The sequence below is a fragment of the Rattus rattus genome, chromosome 9 (genome assembly GCF_011064425.1).
Source record: "Rattus rattus isolate New Zealand chromosome 9, Rrattus_CSIRO_v1, whole genome shotgun sequence".
NCBI lineage: Eukaryota > Metazoa > Chordata > Mammalia > Rodentia > Muridae > Rattus > Rattus rattus.
Window position 1 is genome coordinate 44,790,458 of NC_046162.1, and position 22,541 is coordinate 44,812,998.

Genomic DNA, 22,541 nt, shown 5'->3' on the forward strand with positions numbered 1-22,541 from the left:
ATGATTGCAGATCCCTCTAAAACAAATAACCACAAATTACTGTTTTAGTCACATGGCTACTAATTTACTTTTTTAAACAGCCACGAGGAAACAATGCTTCTTACCACCCATTATTAAAAAATTACCAATCAGTGTTGATGAATTGCTCTGGTGGAGAAAAATGGGAGGGGAGATGATTAATTGCTATTCGAGAAAAAGAAAAAGAAAAAAGCTCCCTCACAATGACTTGCAGGTCTGGGCTGAGAGAATTCTCCAAGAAACTCAAGGCAGCCTCCTGCTGACTGCAGAGACCAGGCCATCTGAGGGTGGATGGGCCAGGCCTGAAGAGGAAGGGGCATGGAGAACCAAGAGCAAAGGCCCTTGTCTCTCCTTCTGCCAGTCTGTCATCAGTTCTGTTCTCACAAAGCCACACGGCTCAGCAGGAGGTCCTGCCTGGGCTTCCTGGACTCTATTGAAGAACTTGAGAGGAGTTTCTAGTCTGGAGAGTCCTGCTGCACTCATAGAAAGAAAGCAGCTACAGAAGCCTGTGTTGGTCTGAGAAGTCCAAATCACGGCCAGCTTTTGAAAAGGCAGGTGATGACTAATCTAGACCTCTTCTGACTTTCCCCTCTGCTCCTACTGATTGGCTGATGGCTTTCAGAGACCTGCTGAAGGACAAGCAGTGGCTCCAGGCAAAGGGTTCTGTCAGAGCAGAAATGCAGGCCATGCCAGAGCTCCTAGAGGCTGTGCAGCCTCACACCCAGCTGGGGACCACTGTCCAATGCCAGGGTTGCCTGCAGTTCAACTGTGCAGGCTGTGCTGCCGCAGAGGCTTGGCAAGGCTGCAGGAGAAACCAAGCCCGCTCAGCTCTGTGTTGCACACGAGCAGTCGAGGAACGGAAAGCAGAGAATGGAGAGAAAATTTGCTCTCCCCCCCGACCCCCCGACCTAGCACCTCTGAACCCACGCAACCCAGTGCAACCCAAACAGCTTTGCTCCCACCTACAAGCCCATTCCACTCCCCTCCTCATGAACTTTACCCACTTCCCTACAAGGGCAGGCCCCAGGCAGCGTCGTTGAGCAGTGGCCATTGGAATCCATTTCCAAGACCCTGTATGTAGAAGGCTAATGTTTTCCAAAGACTGGGTGGGCCTTCAAGGAAAGTGATCAGAGCGTCATGGTCTATCTGGTTAGCCCTTCATTAGGCCAGGCTCCCTTCAACCTCATCCCAGCCATCTAAGATGAAAAACAGACTGAAAAACAAGTCTTCAACAGGGGCTAACTTTGCTTCTTGCATCTTCTCTTTCGCCCCGTGGGCCTCTTGGGTGCTAAAGTTTCCACTCGGCTCTGTGTTTTACCCGAGACAAACCAGGTATCACTTCCGAGAAGAACAAGTCTCTCAGGATGGTGAGCACCCCAGAATACACTACACCCTATTGGAGATTTAACAACAACAACAACAAAAAGTAAATGGTGCCATGCATGAGGCATAAGCTAAGCCTTCCTTCGAGTCTACAGCCCAGCAGCAGCTGCCCCTCGCTCCTCTAGGTACCACTGCCATTACAAATATCAGAAAAGCAGCATCAGGTGCTCTCCCTGAGTCTCTGAACTACTCCTCTTGAGTCCTCTACCTACAATGCATACATCTTCTGGTCCAGTTGCCACAGAGTTTCAGAGAACCCTCTACATGCCACACTCACTGTTTCTGCCTCCAAAGGAGCTTAAAATCAAGCCGGGATGATGATCGACAAGTTAAAGATCACACTCCAAATAAATCATTAAAAACACAACACATCCTTAGAATTCGGGCTCCAGTGAGCAGACCTTCTGTTTGCCCGACACTGTAATAGTCCCAGAGCAGAGCAGTGTGTGGTCCACAGGAGACAGCCAATCATCCTACACTGAGTGACTGAGCACAGCAGGCCATCCAAAAAGAGAATGCTGGCCCAAAGATCCTGAAGCGACTGTTAGCATTTTTCTGGGGTAACTCCACTATCATTTCAATTCCTAGATCTCCACAGGGCAACCTTCGCTGTTCCTGTTTTGCCAATCAAAAGAAACAAACGTGCAGAGAGCTAATCTCAAGATTAGTATGCACCCAAGCAAATGTGTCCCACTTGATAATCAGTGCTCCTAGCCAGTAGACACACAGGCTGGCCAGGGGGAGCTTTCCAGAGTAGGGTTGGATGTGAAGAAACAGATACGGGAAAATCAAGGCAGAAACATGTACTCTACCTAGGGAAGAGGACCAAAGCAGGGCCTCAGGTAGCCCAGGTTGGCTTTGAACTATGTCATCTTCCTGCTTCTACCTCCAGGTGAGTTACAGGTATGTGTCACTATGTGGTGCTGAGGATCGAACCCAGAGCTTCATACATGCTAGGCTAACACCTAACCAACGGAGCTTTTATCAACTCTTCCTATAGTTGCTACGCGCTAAGTTGCTGAGTTCTACTTAGATATGCCCGATTCAAGGCAAAGTACTAAGACCCAAGAGTACATGTAAGGAGGGCAATCCTTACACTGTTCAAGGAAATTAAGCCAATCCCCAACTAGGTGTGGAGTCATGGAGATGAGCAGCTCTCAAGCTCACCGCTCTACCAGAAAGAGAGATCTCACAACTTCCAAAACCATAGGGGGAAGATCTGAGAATCTGCTAGAGTCACTCTAGAAAGCACTTCACGACATCACACCTAACATTCAGGCTTCCAACACCATGAGCTGGAGAAGCAAATCATAGCCCCTCTCCCGACGCAGTGGGTGGTGTCTCTCAACATTCTCAGGAGGAAAAAGAACCCCACCACACCTCCTTTCACTCCCATCACTGGCCAGAAGTAAATCATTTTAATCTTGGCAATAAATATTGACTGAGCGTACCAACCGTCTACAAGGCACTGCTGTATGCCCTTGGCATGCAAGGGCGATCAATACATTCTACTGGAGACAGACAGGCAGAGATCAAAAAGGTAGAAGCTTTCAAAGAGTGGCAAGTACTGGACAAAAAAATGAAAAGGATGATGGGTAAGAGAGGGGAGGGGCGGGGGGAGGAGCCTACCTGAGCCTGTGAGCCAAGTTCTGATTGATGAGAAAGCAATTTGGGAAGACCACATCCCCAACCAGGTAGTAAAACTTGGTGGTCAACAAGAACAAAGCCCTAAAGAGGAGCTGGGCTTGATGTGTCTGAAGCACAGGAGTTAGGGACAGGGAGAAGGGAGGACAAAATGAGTCAAAGGGGGCGGGGGGTCCAGGGGAATGTGGTTGTGTAGGCCACGAGAATGCTGAGAAGACTAAGTGGAAGGAGATGACATTTGGGGGTGTTGGAGCAGTAGAGTATTGTGAACTAACCTTTGCTTTAAGTGTTCATTCTGAACTTCACCAAAATGGACATAAGTCAGGCCTCACTTTGTACAGGTTGGTCATGCACCTAGGAGCTCAGTAGCTGCGGCAGATAAGCAGGGTGCAGCCCCTGGATTTGTACTTCTTAGAATGTTCTTTGAATACATAAGAGTACTTGAAAAAAATCCAGTTTGATTTTGCCTTTTTTTTTTTTTTTCATTTCCCCCATGAATGAAGGTGAAAAATACAGTTCCTCCACCCATGGCTCAAAAATCTCACAGCTTAAAAACAAGTCCTGAGGGAAGATATGAGTCAGGAGTCATGAAGGTAGCATGGATGCCTTCCCAGAGACATTTAGATCCTAGCACCAATCTAACACTCCAAGAGAACACTGGAATACTGAGTGGACTGAGAATACTCCATGAGAAACAGCAACCTGTGGTGAGAGTGAGGGGCCTACTGACCTCTGGCATGCCTAATGCCACCATGTACGCCAGATCCCAGACAGTGATCCAGACGCCAAAACGGTAAAGAATGGTCAGCCTGACAACCAACCCCCAGGACCAGGAAAGCACTATCTCGGCATCCAACATACCAAAGACAGTCCACGTGAGGCTATATTTGTGGCAATGCCGTGCCAAAAATCTGGGCTAATCTGACTCTGCTATTCATAAATTCCCCCTCATGTTAAAGCACATGTGTTTGGGAAGGGGAAATGAATCCAAGTCTAGTTTAGACGCTTGGAAACACTTAGGTTACTTGGAAACCATCTGGAGTTCCTGAAAGCATGAGAAGCCACCACATCCCCTGCCCTCAAATGCCCACTGTAACTAGGGCAGTATGCTTCCATCGAGCGAGATGTCCTCTATTCTCCAGGGAAGTCCCCACCCCCACCCTATCAGGTGCCAGTTCAAGCTCCACTTCCCACCCAAGAAAGGTATTTGGTTTCTCAACAAACCTGGCGGAGAGCACTCTATGTGTGGAGCTTGCACTTGAATTGCACCCAAGGCTAGGCTCTTCGCTTTCTGATTACTTTAATCTGCACACCTGAATTCCTTTGACAACCACACAAAAATCCTGCCCTGGGCACACAGATTCCATGAAAAATCCCCTCTATCTAACAAGCCTGTGTTTCAAGAATGTCTAGCTTTGGACGGGACCCACTAAGAATCCTTATGTAACCTTAATAGATCTTGGCACCCCACAGATCCGCTCCTGGAGACACTGGCCCAGATCTAGTCCACGTTCACCAAGATGAGAGCAGTCTGGGTCCTGCAGATTCCTGGGGCCGAGCTGTTCTGTACTGGGAGGGAGGAGAGACTGTCCCCATCCCCTACCTGGCTGAGAGCCTCTGATCCTTCTCTCTCTGATCCTCCTCTCATCTTCCAAGGGAGTTGAACCTCACTTTCGCAGCCTCCCTCCTTGCATTGAAATCAGTATTGGGACCGAGCCTACAGCAGCGCTATTCCACCAGCACCTTCCCCCTCCCCGCCATCCTTTCCCCACCCCCAAACGCTGAGAGAAAAACAGCCAGGAAAGTGATCCAGCATCTCATACAGTCAGAGTCCCTGAAAACAAACACGGCTCCAGTGGGGAAGGAGGGTGTCGACCAGGCCCAACACTACCTCAGGACCCTAAGCAGCCCTGAACTGGGAGCAGGGAGGAAGGGATCTCCAGAGGCAGCCAGCGACTCAGCAGCCAGCAGCTCCAGCAGAGCAAACACCTGTTTCCAGGAAGAATCGCGACCAGAGGAAAAGGGAGTCCCGTGGAAAGGCAGCGAGGGCGAGGTGAAGGGGCAGCTGGGGACGCAGGTGAAGGATGCGTCACTCTCTGAGCTGGGCAACCCAAGCCTAGACCGGCCGGCGGGAAGCGAGCAGGGGTCAGGGTCGGGAAAGGAGAGGTCGCACCAGCCTGCCCGCGCGGACCCAGGAGGGACGCACAAGCTCCAGGCCGGGCAGCTCCATCACCTGCGCCTGGCAGATGCAGCCCCGCGGGCGTGCCGGCCCGGAGCAGCCAGCGGGTGACCTACCTGCCCACCGTCTGGTTGGCCAACTGGCGCATACGGTTAAACTGCTTCTTCATCGTGGCCCCGCTGCCGCGCTAGCCCGGGAGCTGGGGAAAGACGGAGCTGCCCGGAGCCCGCCGCAGGGTTACATGGCTCCCGCGCCCAGCCTCCCGGGCGACGGCGGCGGCACTGCGGAGCCTGGGGAGCCGCCTGGCCCGCGCCCAGCCTCCCGAGAGCACCTCCACCTAGTCCGCCCGCCGCATCCTTCTCTGTGCCACACCCGGGGCCTCCCTAGGCACCCGGCCGTCAGCCCCGGCTGCAGCCCCCAGCCTCAGCCTGGCGAGCGAACCGGGGAGTCTCCGCAGGCTGGCTAGCCAGCTGGCCGGGTGGTCCCCGTGCGCCTGTGCGGAATGCGCCGTGCATGCTGGGACTTGTAGTTTGCCGCTCCCACCTTGCCTCTGTCCAAAGTTTGTAAGGACAGCTTTAGTGCAGAGGTGGGAGAAGACAGTATAGTCAAGGCGTTTAGGCTTTAGCCTTCTAGAAAAAGAAATATTTTCGTGCTTGAATGGTAAAACCAACGACGCAAAAGCAAACAGAGTGAACGTCTGGCTCCTATTGCTTCTCAAGAGAATTTGAGACGTTTCAGTGCTGAATTCATAGGAAGACATGCTGTGGAAATGTGTTCACTAAATTGTATAAGGTCACCTTGTTGGTGTTCAATCACAGGGTTAAGCTTGGGGAAAAGTGGTTTCAAACTAGGCATAGCATGCATCCAAAAATGCCATCCTTAATCTATTTCAAACCAAAAGCTTACATAGGATTGAATCAGTGACATCTTGTCCACTAACCCAACCTGAGACAGCTTTCTTGTATGACTTAGATTCTAAATCACATAGCTATGTCCATCTCCTTTCAGCCTCCAGACTTGAATCGGTGTCAGCTGGGCAGCTCACTAGCATCTACCAGCTGGTTAAAAGGAATTGTACCTCATTAGACTTAGAAGGTAGTCGGTGAGACAGCAAAAATGGCTTAACAAGTAAAAAAGCCTGATGACCTGTGTTCAGTGTTTAAGTCCTGCACGTTGTCTTACACACACACACACACACACACACACACACACACTAAATAAATGAATAAATAAATATTAATAATGTTATAAAGGAATGAAGATAACACGTGAGCTCAATTAGCTGTCACCATTATATATCAAGTCAGAGTTGCTGGGATAGTAGGAACTTTGGATCAAACAAATGTGAGTCTCCCCATTAGAATTCCACACACCTAATAAACAATTTTAGGAAAACTGCTGGGCCTCTTTCCTCTCCAGTCTCCCCGTCTCAAATAGAAAGACCTGCTGTTTGGTAGATGGAAATAAAAGAGTGCTGTTTTCCAAATCCAACTACATACAGGCTGCTGTGTAGTCCACTGCGACAGATACCGTGGAAGTTAGCATAATTTGAAAATCCAGGATCATTCCTATTATGAAATAAATAAATAAATAAATAAATAAATAAATAAATAAAAAAAAAGCATCTATGACCCGAGATACTCGGCAGTGTGTTGATTACAGTTGAAAGATGCCCTAAATATGGATCTAAGTATCTCGCTGGCCAGCAGAACAAATAATGGTTTGAGGCATGTTTTGGCTGAATGAACATGAAATCTTTAATTAATTGTGAGTTCAGCCTCTGCTTATTAGGTCAAGAGTTCTGGCCAATTAACAGTGAAGGCATCCTGTGCTTATCACTGACTGTATGTGGCTGTAATGTCAACGTCATGTATAGTACTTCGATTTTGAATGTTTTTTTTTTTTAGTGACATGTGGTTAATAGTGATTATCAATTTAACAGGATCTGTATTCACCAGAGAAACAAGCCTATGGGCATGTCTGTGAGAGACTGTTCAGGTTGACCGAGGTAGGAGGAGCCACCTTGACTGTGTGTGGCACCATTCCCTGGGCTGCATATAAAGGAGAGTGAGCTGAGGGTTATTGTTTCTCTCTCTCTCTCCATCCTAGTGTGGCCAGCTGCCTCCTGGTTCTAGTGCTATGACTGCCCTGCTGTGAAGGACTGTGTCCACAAACTGTGAGTTTGGATTAACTCTAATGCCTTAACTAGGCTGGAGTATTTCTTCACAGCAACGTGAAAAGCCACCGATTCCCTAATAAGCATGTCTTTGTGGTATGTCAGTTACAAGGAACCGCTATATGACTTTAAACAACATTATACTTTGTCACATCCACAACTGTGTTACTCAGCACAGTGGCCCCTGAATATGTGTGGCTGTTGAAATTTCAATAAATAAAAGAAAGAGTTTGGTGCCTCAGTCACCCTGTCCTTACATTAAGTGCCTCTTCTGCTTTCTGTCCTAGAGAATGGATAATGACATGGGGGGGAAAGAAAGAGAGAGAAAATATAATGTCAAGTCTGTGCGTTTGATCTTTGAAAGTGGACATCAGAATCGCATGTGACAAAATGGAGTTTTTTAAAGAAGAGAGTTTGGAATTTAAGAACACAAGCTTCTGTGCTCTCGTGGAGCTGGTGAAGACTGTAACATCGTGCTGTCTAAAGAGCCCACATGCTGCTGCGGCATTGAAGATGAGACCAAGAAAGAGGAAAGGGGAGTAGATGCTATCCACAGAGATTCTGTCATTACCCCCAAAATAAATAAATCAAATGCTACCTATTCCTCCAGGAGAGAGTGTGATTTATTGAGGTCATGATCCGTCAGGTGATTTTCTGTGGGAAGGAAATATACACAGAATATCCTCCCTCCTCTTCTGCCCTATATCATCAGGCCCACTGTGAAGTAGCTGTGTGTAGTGTGGAGCAGAGTGGCATCCATCTGGCTGGAGTAAGAAGGGCACCTTGGTTGTGTTACATCTGACGTTTGGGTCCATGCTTGACAGCAGCAGTAGTGAAGCCCTCTGCCAGAAAGACAGGAAGTGCCTCCATCAGATTGTCTGGCAGCTCCCGAGGTCCCTGCACAGAAGTCATATGTGGTGGTGGGAGGTCAATCCCATGAGGGGCCGTGCAAGCGTTGCATCTCCCCAGTTCCTACAAAAGCCAAAAGGGCTAGATCTGAAGCCAAGATTACGGAAGGGCAGAAAGCACTACGGCCAACGCATGCTATGGCCTGAAATGTAATTTCTGCTTCTAGAAGAATATGCTTAAAAGTGAACTGCATTTGCCAGAGAAAAGAGGAGGGAAGAGAGAGGAGGGGAGGGAAAAGAATACTCTGTTCCTGGTGGGACTGACTTTGATCTGTGGGAGGGTGATGGCACCTCCCTGTACCTGTCAACCTTTGGCTTAGCTACAGGATTGCTCTGGCCAACAAAAGCACATGCGTCTTAACTTTCTTCAAAATTGTATTTATGTGAAATAAATTGCCCTAGGAATATGATAAGGAAGTCCATAGCCAACCATTGAGTTAGAATGGCTTTGGCATCAAACTAAATAAAATTTATGAGTAGCCCCTCAGCTGCTGTTGACTATATTTCAAGTTTCCAAGAACCACATACAGTTTCTCAATGAGATATGCCCCCCATAGGTTTATGGATTTGGACATTTTGATCCCGGGTTAGTGATGATTTTTGGGAAGGTGGTGAGTTTAGGAAGTGGAATCTTGGGCTGACCAAAGTATGCTGCTGGTGAGTGGACTTTGAGCATTTATGGCCATGTCTTTCCTCCTGTTCTCTGTGTCCCTCCCACTCCCCCTTTTCCCCTTTCCCCCACCCTTTCTCCCTTTCCCTCTTTCTGTCTCTGTCTGTCTCTGTCTCTGTCTGTCTGTCTGTCTCTGTCTCTGTCATCTCTCTCTCTCTCTCTCTCTCTCTCTCTCTCTTGTGTGTGTGCATGTGTGTGTGTGTGTGTGTGTGTGTGTGCACTTCCTGTGACAGGATGAAAGTGTTAGTGTGTTTGTCAGCTTTCTGTTCCTCCCACCACGCTTTTCACATCTTGCCCACCATGATAGATGCTGTTCCACTAGAATTGTAAGCTAAAGTAGACCCCTTTCTACTCTAAGTTGCCCTTGGTCATGGTATTTTATCACAGCAACCATAGGAAAGCGACTATAATATTCCACAGGTAACTTATAGCTACAGTATTAGGCCATGCAAAATGGAACATGTCTATCACCATGGAAACTGCCACTTAGTAATCCTTGTCTAGAAAGTTGAACCGAAGAAGAGGTCACAGCTCAGGTAGCTGCCAGTCATTTTACTAGGACTCTCTCCAATACTCTTCATCCCTCTTCACAGGGGAATTTGTAGTTCCAAAGCTCAGCAACATACGTCCTTAACCAACCAGCTTGGCAAGCCACTTAGACATCCTATGCTATAGTACAATGAAAGAATTTATGTGGTTTCCTGAGAGTCTAATCACCTTTATAACTATGGGCATAAATATCATTCCACCAAAGAAACCCCTTAGGTCCCAAAGTATTGGGAGGTTGTTTTTTGTATTAATTTTATAAACTTTATTACCAAAATAATAAAACCTACTATCAAAAATAATAAAGTTTATTATCAAAGTAATAAAGTTGCAAATAAACAATAGCATCACACACCAAAATTAACCAGTCCCAAAGTGTACAGAACACTTCTGTACAATGAGAACAGACATTCAAATCAGAAGCTGTGGGACTTCAGATTAAATTTTCAGTAATGAGTATATCTTATGTGTTATCCATTACCAAAACCAAAAACCTCCACAACAGAAGCAGATCTAGGAAAACAATTCATTTATATCCTCTTTCATAACTTGTGTCTGTCACTTATGTTTAGTCCTTTCTCAACCCCTTATATTTATTTAGCCTTTCTTCTTCCTTTTGTTCAGTTATAGTGTGAACATTTGTTTACATATATACATATATATCTACATATATATGCATATATATCTACCCATTTTCCTGCAAATCTTAACTTCACATATTCACATAGTATTCATATATGTGTATATAGCTTTTTCATTTTCCATTCCTCTTTTGATGGAAATGAGGTTGAGTCCAGTCCTTTCCTATAGTCAGTAAAGCTCCCATAAACACGTGGTATGATATGGAGTTCCCTGCATATACCTAGGAGTGAAATAGATGAATCACGTTATACTTCTATCTTTAATTATTTTTGAGAAATCTTCAAACTTATTTCCACAATGGTGGTATTAATTTACATCCCTACCAACAGGAATACAGGCCCTGGTCTCTCCAAATTCTCTATAACATTTTTCGTCAGATTTGTTCGTGATAACTGCTCTAACTGGCATGAAGTAGGTACCTCAGAGGAGTTTCAATTTACATTTCCATGATGGATAGGGATATTGAATGCATTTTAAAATTGCGTCAATGTTGATTGGAGGTTTTATTTTCTTAGTTATTTAATTTCTACAACTCTTTGTAAGCCTGGATCTTAGTCCCTCATTTGAAGTGTAGCTGGTAATGATTTTATCCTATTCTGTGGCCTGTCTGTTAATTCTGCTGATTGTTTTCATTGCCATATAAAAATTGTTTATTTCCATGTAGTCCCATATATTAGGTGCTAGGGACCAAACCTGGATCCTCTGCAAAAACAGCAGGTGCTCTGACCCACGGAGCCATCTCCTTGGTCCCTGCAAGGTGGCTCTGGAATATTTTGGTACATGCCCACTCCTCATGGCATAGCAGGTTGCAGTACCAACATCAGTTTTGCTTTTTGTTGTTGTTTTGTTTTTTTGTGTCAGGATCTCACTGTGTAATGTTGGCTGGCCTGGAACTTGCTATGTAGACAAGGCTGGCCTTGAACTCCCAGTATCTTTCCTGCCTCTGCCTTCTGTGTGCTGGCACTAAAGGTATGTGCTACCATGCCCAGCTTCTCACCTCCAGTTTTTCCACCATCTTTGGCTCTGTAGCTTTGCTACAACCTAATTATGGAAAGGACTCCCAGGAGACTGATGTGGCTTTTGGAAAATGGGTGGAATTGTCCCGTATGACTTCCTGTTAAACCTTCAAAGGCCATACACATTTTTTTCCCATTTGTGTTCTTTCAAGTCTACCATCACACTAAGAACACACAGGAAGGTGCATGTCTCTTGCCTTTATTTTTCCAAGTTCCAGCAAACAGTTTTATTTGTTGATGTCCCACAAAAGAAACCTCAGAAAATGGTAGCTCACTGCTAGGCAGTTCAGTAACAAAAACATTCTCTGTCCCCTCTCCTTTCTTCACAGGGTGTGCTCCTGGGCACACGCCATCAGAAGATTGACATGTGAATGCTGTGAGGAACCTGCACTGTCTCCCTCACACCATTGGATCCATCTCTTTCCTTGGCAGGCAAAGGAAACATCCTTGCTGTTCCCATTCCATAGAAAGTTATTGCAATTCTTTTTGTAGCAAGACACTTAAATAACTCCCTTCTTGCTGTCCACGCTTCAAATATCTACTTAAAAGTTTTATTTTAAAAAGATACAGAGTATTGAAGAATATATGCATTACTCTGGGTTCCTAGGTTATATACTTAGATGCTTCAGAGAGAGTTCAATTTCAAGTCTCATTGCTCACCAAAAAGGGTAACAGAAAAATAGATTCGTTAGGACAACTACATAGTGAGGCTCATTCTAGGGTGGAGGAAAGCAAGCTTCTTTGACTGCCAACTTGTTAATTACAGGAGTGCAGGGACCCAACTAGGTCTGAATCTCAAACACAGAATACATTCAGAGAGAGCCCACCAGCAGACAGCTGAGAGATATGAAGGGGGGAAATGATCAAGGCACCGACTGAAAACTCATAAGGAAGCTTGGGTGTCGTTTCCATTTAACTAGCCAGGAGGTTGCTGGGCGAGCATCCTCTGCTGTGGTCACACCAGTGTGTGTTTCTGAAATCGCTACAAGGTCACGTGACTTACAGCTGGCATCTTTGGGTCCAGGGCTGAGAGAGCATCCCCAGCTCCAACAAAGAACACCAGAGGTCTTTTTGCCAATCCTGGGCACTTTTGGTAACGACAACTTTAGGGAAAGCTGTTTGGCTTTCTCTTCAGGGATGGTTGGGAGGACTTATTGCCATCCTTCCAGTCATTTGGGAGGGCAAGCCTGTCAGCTGAAGAGAAGGAATCGTTTTGAGAATCTCATCAAAAGTTCAAACAATGGCAGAAGGCAGAGGATAGACAATTTATTATCATGGTCACACATGAATCACATGGGCCATTATAGGGTGCCCTTTCCATCCCTTTTGTTGTTGTTGTTGTTGTTGGATCTAACACACCCAGACATGTTTTTCTCATTAACCATGGGAGAAGGTACCTTTTCTGTGGGCTCACTACCATTGTAAGCTCTGATATCCTTACTCCAGGCAAGATGGCCCTCAACCCTGTCTACTGAAAGAACAAACAGTTTTACATCCCTCTGGGAAAACTCCAGTGCCGATTTTGCAGTTCTGCCACGCTTTGGAGTGACATAGGTTAAGGTCCCATGAATTGAAGAGGTGAATGCTGCAGGACTCTCCCAGGAAGGTATGGAAGTGTGTGCAGCCAACTCCGCTATTGCTGTGGAACCAGGGAACACCAGAAGATGCAGAGTTCTGGGTACCGCAGTAGCAGTAATGCAGGAGACAATGCGCCCCAGCCCCAGCAGCTGTCTCTCACCTTTTTGTCCAGCATGGGCACCCGTAAAGCCGGTCTGGTACAGATCACAGGAGAAATTAGAGCATTAATTATTAAACTGATTTCAAGGATCGTTACTTTTCTATAGATGGGAGAAAGTGAGTACATCCGAGAGAGAGAGAGAGAGAGAGAGAGAGAGAGAGAGAGAGAGAGAGAGAGAGAAATTAAGAGAGATTTAGAAAGGAGAAAGGGGATTTAATCACAGATACAAAATAATTTTAAAATTACAGGAGTGCCTTTGCATTGTCATATTTCATGGTTTTAAAATTAGCTTGCTATTCGCCAGGAAAATATGCTTGTTACAGGTGTTTTAAAAATAGGAAGCATGAATAGAGCAAGAAACCCGAAGAAACAGGCAGACTGTCAAAGAACAATGCTCCTCGAAGCTGGTAGCCTCAAGATGGTTTCTGGGAAACACTGATCTAGAGAAGCTCAGATACTTTCAATCCTGTTCCCTCAAAGTTTTAGGGAATAGAAGATCCCACTGCTATTTAAATAGTTCCCAGACACTGAAATAAAATGAGAAGCATCCTGATGTCAACAGGACACAGCTTCCCTGGTGCTGACCTTGACTCCACTCTGTCCCCACGTTTGGGGAACACCCCTGGAACTCCCAAGCCATAAACCATTATCACTCACAAAAACAGAACAATAACTATTAATAAAATGTTAGTGTAGGAGATCCAACAGTTCATGCATATAAATGTACATACACATTAATGATAATCAACCTCTCTCTCTCTCTCTCTCTCACACACACACACACACACACACACACACACACACACACACACACACCCCCTCCTTGGTCTTGAAATATTAGTTGAAGTTAGTTATTTTAACAATCTTCCCTAGTAGGAACTCGACATAAGTTCCCAAGTATAGTAGGGCAATCATGTACCCCTCATGGCAATTCGGGAATGGTCCCTCTTGTGGACTTGACCAATCGTGGTGCAGGTTGCTTCTGAAGGACAGGAAGACTTGCAAGACTGGCAATATTGCCTTGTATTGCTTTATTTGGGGGTAAGTTAAATGGAGAGTCACACATTCCTTTGATATATCGGCCACCAAATCTAGACAAACCACACATCAGTACAGAAAAATACTCAGTTCAATATAGGAGTGTTGTGGATTGGTAATGGATCTGATGGCCGTAGAGAAGCTACGCAGCTAAGAACCAATGTCTTAATCCTTAGAGGAACTCCTGTCTAAAGCCCTAAAGGAATTGTTAAAGAATGAGGGCTGTGCTACATCTGTCACATAATCCAACATGCAGGGCGGTTTGGGGTATAGCCATTCAAGTGTCATAAACTGGATACAAGGCTTGTCTTCTCTGTCCCAGATGCCTGTAGCTCTGCACAGTGTCTGCACACATTGGGCCTCATGTACCACCCTCTGAATATGTACAAATTTATGCTTTTATGTACCTGTTTAATTAATCTAACATTTAAAAATAAATCTTCATTTGTATATGAATGCCCAGACTTGTGCATATATGTGTGTGTGTGCGTGTAAAAAGAGTTACTTATCATAAATGCATATACAAATGCCTATGCTTTTCTTGTGTCTATTGCTTCATCAAATAGGAACAGTGAGATCTAAGGGAGATAGTCTCCTTGAAAGTGGGAAATGAGGGAAGTACATCTTTTCATTTTCATGTGTACTCTTTATAGGAACAGAGAGAACACGGATTTAACATAACGGGAGTGAGTTGCTATGAAAAAGAACCGCGTTGAGCAGAAGGGGCACCTTGGATACATAACACATGGCTTCTGAGCTCAAGAACCCCCAAAGACGTGGAAATCATGGGATTTGACACTGGATACAATGCATTAGAAGACAAGCTGTCCCTGGTGATGTGGATGCAGGAGAGTTAGTGAACTAAACATTCAGCTACCACCCAGGCCGAGATCCCGGGCTTTGAGTTTGTCCACCCGAACATCTACCCCATCTGTGAGCTGCTGGAGCACACAAATGGGCTGGTCCTGAAGAACCAAAGCTGCAGGATCTCCATGACACAAGATAGCAACAGGGTATCTAAGAGGAGTCCCAGTGAGGATTAAGTATAATAGTGTAGCCAGAGGCATTGAACCAGACCAACGACTCATTGCAGTGAATATTTGTAAGTAAAGATGTTTAGGCAAAAAGCTATACCATGTGACACACCACAGCTTCTACACTGAGATGTTTTTATTTTGTTTCTGGGAAGTTGCAGGAGCAGAGGGTGGATATAGAGGGTCAGGGAGATGAGTGGGACTGAGGTGCACGAACGTGAAATTCACAAAGAATCAATAAAATGTCTTTTAAAAATTCTACCCTCCCTTCTTAATCCATGAGGTTCAAATGACCCCTACTTTTTTAGCTTGGGGGATCCAGGACATGAGAATGAACTTGTTCATGCCTGCTTCTTCAGACTAGCTCAGGGACTCATGAGAAGCTCAGACACTGACAGCCAACAGTGAAACTTCTGCTAGACCCTTCGTAGAAGTTCACTTGTGGTAGGTGTTATATTTTGCTGATGTTAACCATGACGCTATAATTATACATGAGTTGTACAACAGTCCCAATGTAAGGGAAGAACAATGTGAGAGAAGGCAGAACTACCCCACAGAGAAAAAGCAGTTCTCATCTGAACCAGGTTTGGGGACCTCTCTCTGGTCTAAAGGTCATCCATTAGCATCATAGCTCCTCCATGGGATCACATGTTCTCCAATGGAAAAAATGTCAGATGGAAATATCCTTAAGTGAGAAAGGCAGATGTACGAATCTACATCTTAGGGATGCTGTGTACGTCTAATAGGCCATCTTAATCCCCAACTTACTCCATGCGCTCTTTAGTTGGCACTGTTGCCAATCTGATGAATACAGCAACTGGGCTAGGATGCACACATGAATGAGCATGTGCGTATTTCAATAGGGGTGTTAATGCAGTTTGTGTGTCTACGTCACAAAGTGTTCATCGTGTTAGCATGACTATCGGTGTGCACAGGCCGGAGCTTTGGAGGTGGGCAAATCAAATTCTGATACCGGGCTCTGTTAGTTTATAAGTCACCCCTTGACAATTTACTCAGTTTCTCTTGGCCTCAGTTTCTTTATCTGGAAGATGGGGATCACAGTGGTACCCCTTCTCCAGCTGCTGAGAGGAGAACAGGAAGCAATACACATAAAGAACATCACAGCCAGGCATCGTCATTATCTGGTCAAAAAAAGTTTACATCTCTTTAAAATAAACATTTTATTTAAAAATATATGCATTTTTCTTTAAAAAAGGACACATGCCAACTTTGGTATTTTAGCCATTGCTTCTTTGCTCTCCCAGTGAGCCACATTTCTCTCAGATTACACCGAGCAAAGGAGACCAATATGAAAACACCACCACACAGAGGCCGAGAGAACCATGCTTGATGTCTTGATCTTTCCAGAACACTGCTTTGTGTTCCAACGAGAGTTGATTTCCCAGCAATCCTTTGCCCTTGGTCCTTTTGACAAGGTCATTGGAACTGAGCCCCGGGAGCAGTGTGAGTCTTGCTCCTTTGGAAAACATTTAAAGAGCATTCCTGGGTCTCCTTACTGTGCTTCTTTGCACATGAGGCCATCTAAACCATCCAGAGGAAGCACAGCCTCCTGGTGCCCATCATGGTACCCAGTGGTTAGCCCTGCAGGGGGTCGATTGTGGGAGTACCATTGATTCCTTATGATCAGAAGGGAGTACACACATGCTTATTGGATTTAGTGGATCCTAGAACAATATCCCTGGCAGACAGCCACAAAGGCCTTCTTGGATTCCTTCCTGTCTTGAAACCAATTCCTTACAGATTGTCCTCACCTAGCGAGGACCTCTGGACACACCTGAACATGCTCTCATCACTATGGGACCATCTTTTTCCACGACCCTGACTCTTCATATCTGTTGTTGTCTTCTGTCTAGGGAAGTCTCAGAAGTATTTGCCTCTGAACCTCCCTGCAGGTTTGTGTTAGACTATTCGGGACTCTAATTTTCTTTATATCTGACAGCAAATTGTGCCCTAGCACAGTTTCTTTATGTGGGAAATGCAGCAAGGGGCTGGGGAGAAGCATACTTTTCTCTTAAAGAAGAGAAACTCATCATGGATATTCACCTCCCGCTTCACTTCTGTCCCTTTTGCCCAGATGTCTTACTGTGGTGACTTAGGATCAGGAAAAAAAAAAAGTTTACAACTTTCCTTATTTCCAAAGGGCTTCTCTGTCTGGTTAAAAAAAAACTCCAAAAACTCCCCTGAATGTTAAATAATGAACAAGAGGCAGACAGTTCTGTGAGCCTAGGAGAAGAGACAAGCTTGTGTGCTGATAGTTTTACATGAAAAGAGAGAGAGAGAAAGCAAAACCCAAAACTCCCATTTCTGGGAAAATCAGGAGCCCTTCATCATTGCTCAGAGGATTTGAGTGCAAAGGGCAGGGAGGGTCTCAGAGGCTCTTACATCCTTGTTTAGAGGAGCGGTGATCCCTCAGATAGTCAGTGTCCATGCTGGATCAACCCCTAAAGGTCTGTGTGCTCTGGAGAAGCAAGTGGCCGCCTCCTCCTAGACAGTACAGGTCACGTGGGAGTTCACAGCCTTACTGGCTCTAGGAAAGCTCATTGAACATGAAATAAATAACTTTAAAGAACTATTTTAAAACCTTGGGAGTAGGTTTTAGTCACCGTTGTCCCCGGCTAATGTTTGTGAAAGGCACAAGGCTGCAGGCTTAGAGACTCGGATACTCTAGATAGAGGATGTGTTGATGTTCCTGTTAACAGGGGGAATCACTCCATTGCTCAGAATAGCTGCTGTCTTCCATGCTTGGGTTTCACTTGTTATATACTATGACATCATAGCTGATGATTCCTGGGTTCCTGGGTCAAGAAGTTGGGCCATAGTTTTCTTTGTTCCTACCTTTGCTTCCCTGCCTCCTCCCTTTCTCCTTCTCTCTCTCATTTCTTCCCTCCCTTGCTTCCTCCCGCCCTTCCTTCCTTCTTTCCTTCCTCTGGCCCCTCTTCCTCTCCTCCCCATCTTCTTACTCCCTCTTTTCCTCTCCCTCCTTTTCCTCCTTTCTCCTTCACTTCTCCCCCCCTCCCACCAATCCCATTATCTTGATAGCACTGTTAGAACACAGGCATAATTACCAAACCCTAGTTTACTGGAAGAACTTGCATGGGGAGAATTTGGAAACCTTTAGATAAGGAAGGACCTGTTGTCTTGTGGCTACCTACAATAGGAATGGCTGCCAAGACTGTCCTTAATATGGGAATATTACAGACCTCTAACTATGTGGTTATTTGAGGCTCTAGGAACATTGCTAAACCCAAGGGTGATCATCTCTGCACACCTCTTAGCTCACATTGTCACAAGACCGATTAAAAGAACTTAAAAACTGTAGTAGGAGACAGCTGAGGAAACGTATTTGATCTGTCTTCACCAATCTTCTCACAGTTATCTCCCGTCTCCTACCTATGCTATGAAGACAGGACACATACACATGGCCTAGGGAGACCATAGGAACAGACTGAGGTAAGAATCCAGGGACCCATTCTAGCTGTATTGGCTTGCACTAGCAAACCAGAGCCATCTTCCCTTTCGTCTAGTGTGAAGTGTGTGTATCAGTTTGAATACTATTTTTAAAAGTCCCCCACAGTCTAGCTGAAAAAAAAACAGAGCTGTCTAACCAATCGCCCCGACAGGAATTCCCAAAGGGAAAATTATTAGCACTCAGATGAGGGTCTCGGAGGCAGGACACTGTATGGATTTGTTTTCCAAAGAAGCAAGGAGGGAATAACATACATGGTTCATCCAAAGCCTAAAAAATGTACAGAGCAGGAAGCTTCATCCAGACTCAAATGAAACATCAGCCTCAGAGGGCAATGTTTGGAATGTGGTAATAAGGTTCCTCCCCCCAGCTTCATCTTCATGCTAAGCTTTGCCTCTGGATCTGTGGTTCTGGTTTCGACAAACACAATGAGAAGTTGATCACGCAGACCCTTTCAAGCACATTGCAGATCAAGGAATGTCAGAACAAGTTTCGTGCTCCCTTTAGACTCTTCTGTAAGAGAAGGCACTAGCCTTAGCAGCTACTGATGATGAAGCCACTCTGTCCTATCGTGTCCGAATTCACTGCCAGGCTTGATCCTCTCAAATCCATATTCATTGCCAGGAGGAGCTTGTTCACTTGCAGCAAGTGGCTATGGGCATTGGGTTGGAGTCTTTAGTCACATACAGAGAGGCAACGTGGAGTCTTGTTGATCAATCGGCAACTCATAGTGAGAAAGGCCACGCATCATTCACAGCGGACTGAGGGGTTGAGGCCCTCTGAATGCCACCTTTCAGATATGCGCACACACACACAGTTGTATACACATGTGCATGTATGCGTACACATACCCCATACACACAGGCATAGAACTACATATGTGTGCATATCTGCGTTTCCTTCCCTACAATAAGATCTGGTGGCTTCCAGAGTAGCAGTCACCAAAAAACACTCAGTGATCAAACTTTTTTTTTTTTTTTTACAAGTTGACAATGGAATGATTTCTAAATCTTTGGTTTATCAAAAGACAACTCAAAAATTCACAACATTGTTGATTATTTTCTCTATAAGTGCACAGTGAATTTTTTTTTTTTACAAAAGAATAAAACAGTGCCTTGGTGACTTAAATTAAAACAAAACGAAACAAAACAAAACAAAAACCAGCAACAGCTACTTTCTACAGCATGCAACATTGTAATACTTGAATTGGTGCCACAGTAGCCTCTGAGAGACTCGGGCAACCTGCGTTGTCTTCCCCAGTCCCCAGTGCCCTGACCAAACACAGGGCAACAAGGAAAACTCCTCAACTCTGATCCTTCACTCTCCTGTTGTTTACGGTGTGCAATTGTGCTCTCGTTTGGAAAACTGACTGACACATTCTCTACTTTACATGGCCCCCTGATTTATCTTCACTCTCTAATGATTTCCAATGTCTCCAGAGTAACACAAACCAAAGATTATCCTTAAATCAAACAAGAGTTAAAAAAAAAAAAGAACTTTGTGACCAATGGGCCACTTCCCCAGTTTCTTCCTAAGGGAATTCTTATGAATTCTGTTTGTAGTCAATGTGCATGTGAAGAACGAGTTTAGCAAGAGAGTTTGGACTTTAATGTTCTAAAAAAGTGGCTTTAATAGGAATACGGTAGCTTGTTAGAGTTGAAACCTCTCCTTTCCAAGAGAGAGAGGGAGAGAGAGAGAGAGAGAGAGAGTCAAAAGCAAAAGAATCATAAAGAATTGATATCTTGAAATAAAAGTACTGAGAGGAAAATAAACTGAGGTGAATTCCCTCTGTCTACAATAAGAAAAGAAAAATGAAGAAGAAAAGGAAGTTGGCCCTGTGTGTTGCTCATGTAATAGCAATCCGTGGTATTTCTTTCCCGGAATGTTAAATGGCATTTTCTCCAATTCTACTTGTCCCAGTACGGCTCCCTGGGCCTCCAGTTGCCTTTCTGATCATCTATCTCTGGTCTATGGAACTAGAGGTGGTAGCATTTGAGAGCCTCAGGAGTCTCCATCCACAGCATGAAGTTGTCGTGATTCAAGTTTCTCACCTGCTATGCATCACTGATGAGCATAGAGGTAGCAGAAAAAAAAAAAAAACTGGTCTACTGGCTAAAAAGCACCGTGTTCTGGGTGGATTCCCTGGACAATGCTAGATAGTTGTCGCCAGTGATCGCCAGTCCAGTGGGACCATTCGGGGGTTGAGGGACACTGAGTTGCTCTCCTGGGAATTGATTGGTCTGTCCCTCTGACCATTCTGATTATTCTGCCTTAAGAACTCTATTGGCTGAAACAGGCCCTGCTCTTCTGAAAGTTAGAAGGACACACAGGTGTGTGGGGAGGGGGCGGGAGGGGGTTGCCTCAGGCACAGGATGGCTTCCGGAATAGTTGAGGGACTTCCTTGTGCTCCTAGAGGAGGATTTGTTCTCCTTGCACAGAAAGTTTAGTAAATTCATAACAAAAGCTAATGGTGTCAGTCTACGTCCCGATAATGCCTGAGACAGACTGTGGGCTAAAAACATACTGGTATGAGCTAAGGCGGCGAAAAAGAGACATCTTTGGCATTCTTACTCCAACAAGGCACATTTTCGAATGCATCACCGAAGTTACTAACAGTTATTGATATTACATTAGACATATTTTAATGACTGACTCCTGTTCTGGTTGGTTGTCACAGAAACCTTCATCGATTTTTTTTTCTCCCCGTTTTTCTCCCCTTTATCTTTTGGGTCACACATTTCTGGTTGTGTGCTCTCCCCCATGGAATTCCTACTGAGCTCTCATAGCACTTGTACCTCAGGTGTTTACCACTGCTGTAAGTGGAGGTCCATAGGGGAATTCAAATTGAGATCCGTGACATCCAGAAAATCGATGTTGAAAATGCTGGGCCCGCTGGAGGTGAGGTTGCTGAAGCCTGGCGTGGAACTAGGTGGAGTGAGGTCCAGCCATTCCATTGTTTCCCAAGGAGATTCCGTGAAGCTCAGCTGCAGACCACTGCTGTCCACAGACGGAGGTGACAACTGTGTATGCATAGGGGAGAGCGGCCCAGGCAAGAGCTCATGAGCACTGAAGAGATCTTCCGCAGCCTTCCCTGGGAAGCCATCCATGATCCCATCAAAAGGAGGCTCCTCGCTTCCGATTTTGAGGAGGGTAACATCGCTCACCTTCCCTATGGGGCTGTGAGAATTCAATAAGACTTCCAGGTGTTCCTCACTGTCGGTGGCATAGTGATCGAAGGAGATCTGGCCTCCCGAAGACGCCTGTTCAAAGGAAGCCGAGGGCTTGGGGAGGATGGTGGTTGGGCTGCAGGAGGACCCAGGTATCTTTGGGATTTTTTGAAGACATGAATGATCTTCCCTGGCGTCCGCTGGCATTTCTGTTGGCAAAGCACAGTGTGAATTGTGAAATCACCTCAAACTGACCATACGTGATGAGTCTTTGGGATAAATGAGTTGCTCTAAGGAAAGCAGAGAAGACGGCCATGCTTCCCTGCTCAGCACTGGCCTTGCCCCTACCTGCTCTGTCTCTCCATTCTCTTTCCTAAGGTTTCCCAAAATACGCCATGCCTTGGAACATCTACTTTGTTATTTTCTTTCTTTCTTTCTTTCTTTCTTTCTTTCTTTCTTTCTTTCTTTCTTTCTTTCTTTCTTTCTCTCTCTCTCTCTCCCTCTCTTTCTCTCTCCCTCTCTCTCTCTCTCTCTCTCTCTCTCTCTCTCTCTCTCTTTCTTTTCTTTCTTTCTTTCTTTCTTTCTTTCTTTCTTTCTTTCTTTCTGGATAAATAAGCCCTTTAATATTTGTCCTGGCCAGGTCTGAAGCTGAGGGGACTTTTCATCACTGATCTTTAGATAACTCAGTGGCCCAAATGACACTATTTGGTCACCAAGCAACACTGTCCAGCAACTCAGTCATTTTAGGTCGGGATAGATACCTGCATGTGTTCTTCTAAGCAATTCGTTTAGCATCCCATCTGCTTATATTTTGTTTTATTCCACATAACCACTCCTTTTTAAAAAATTTTTTATTAGATATATTTACTTACATTTCAAACGTTGTTCCCTTCCT

At 45.2% G+C, this 22,541-nt stretch overlaps 1 protein-coding gene across 1 annotated transcript in view; it reads right to left on the reverse strand.

Annotated features, from left to right (window-relative positions):
* Positions 1-21,283: 21,283 nt before the first annotated feature.
* Positions 21,284-22,541, reverse strand: part of Myocd (myocardin) — a 53,228-nt gene continuing 51,970 nt past the window's right edge. Inside the window, 1 exon segment of the mRNA XM_032913648.1 lies at positions 21,284-21,855. Coding sequence (XP_032769539.1) covers positions 21,284-21,855 — 572 coding nt within the window.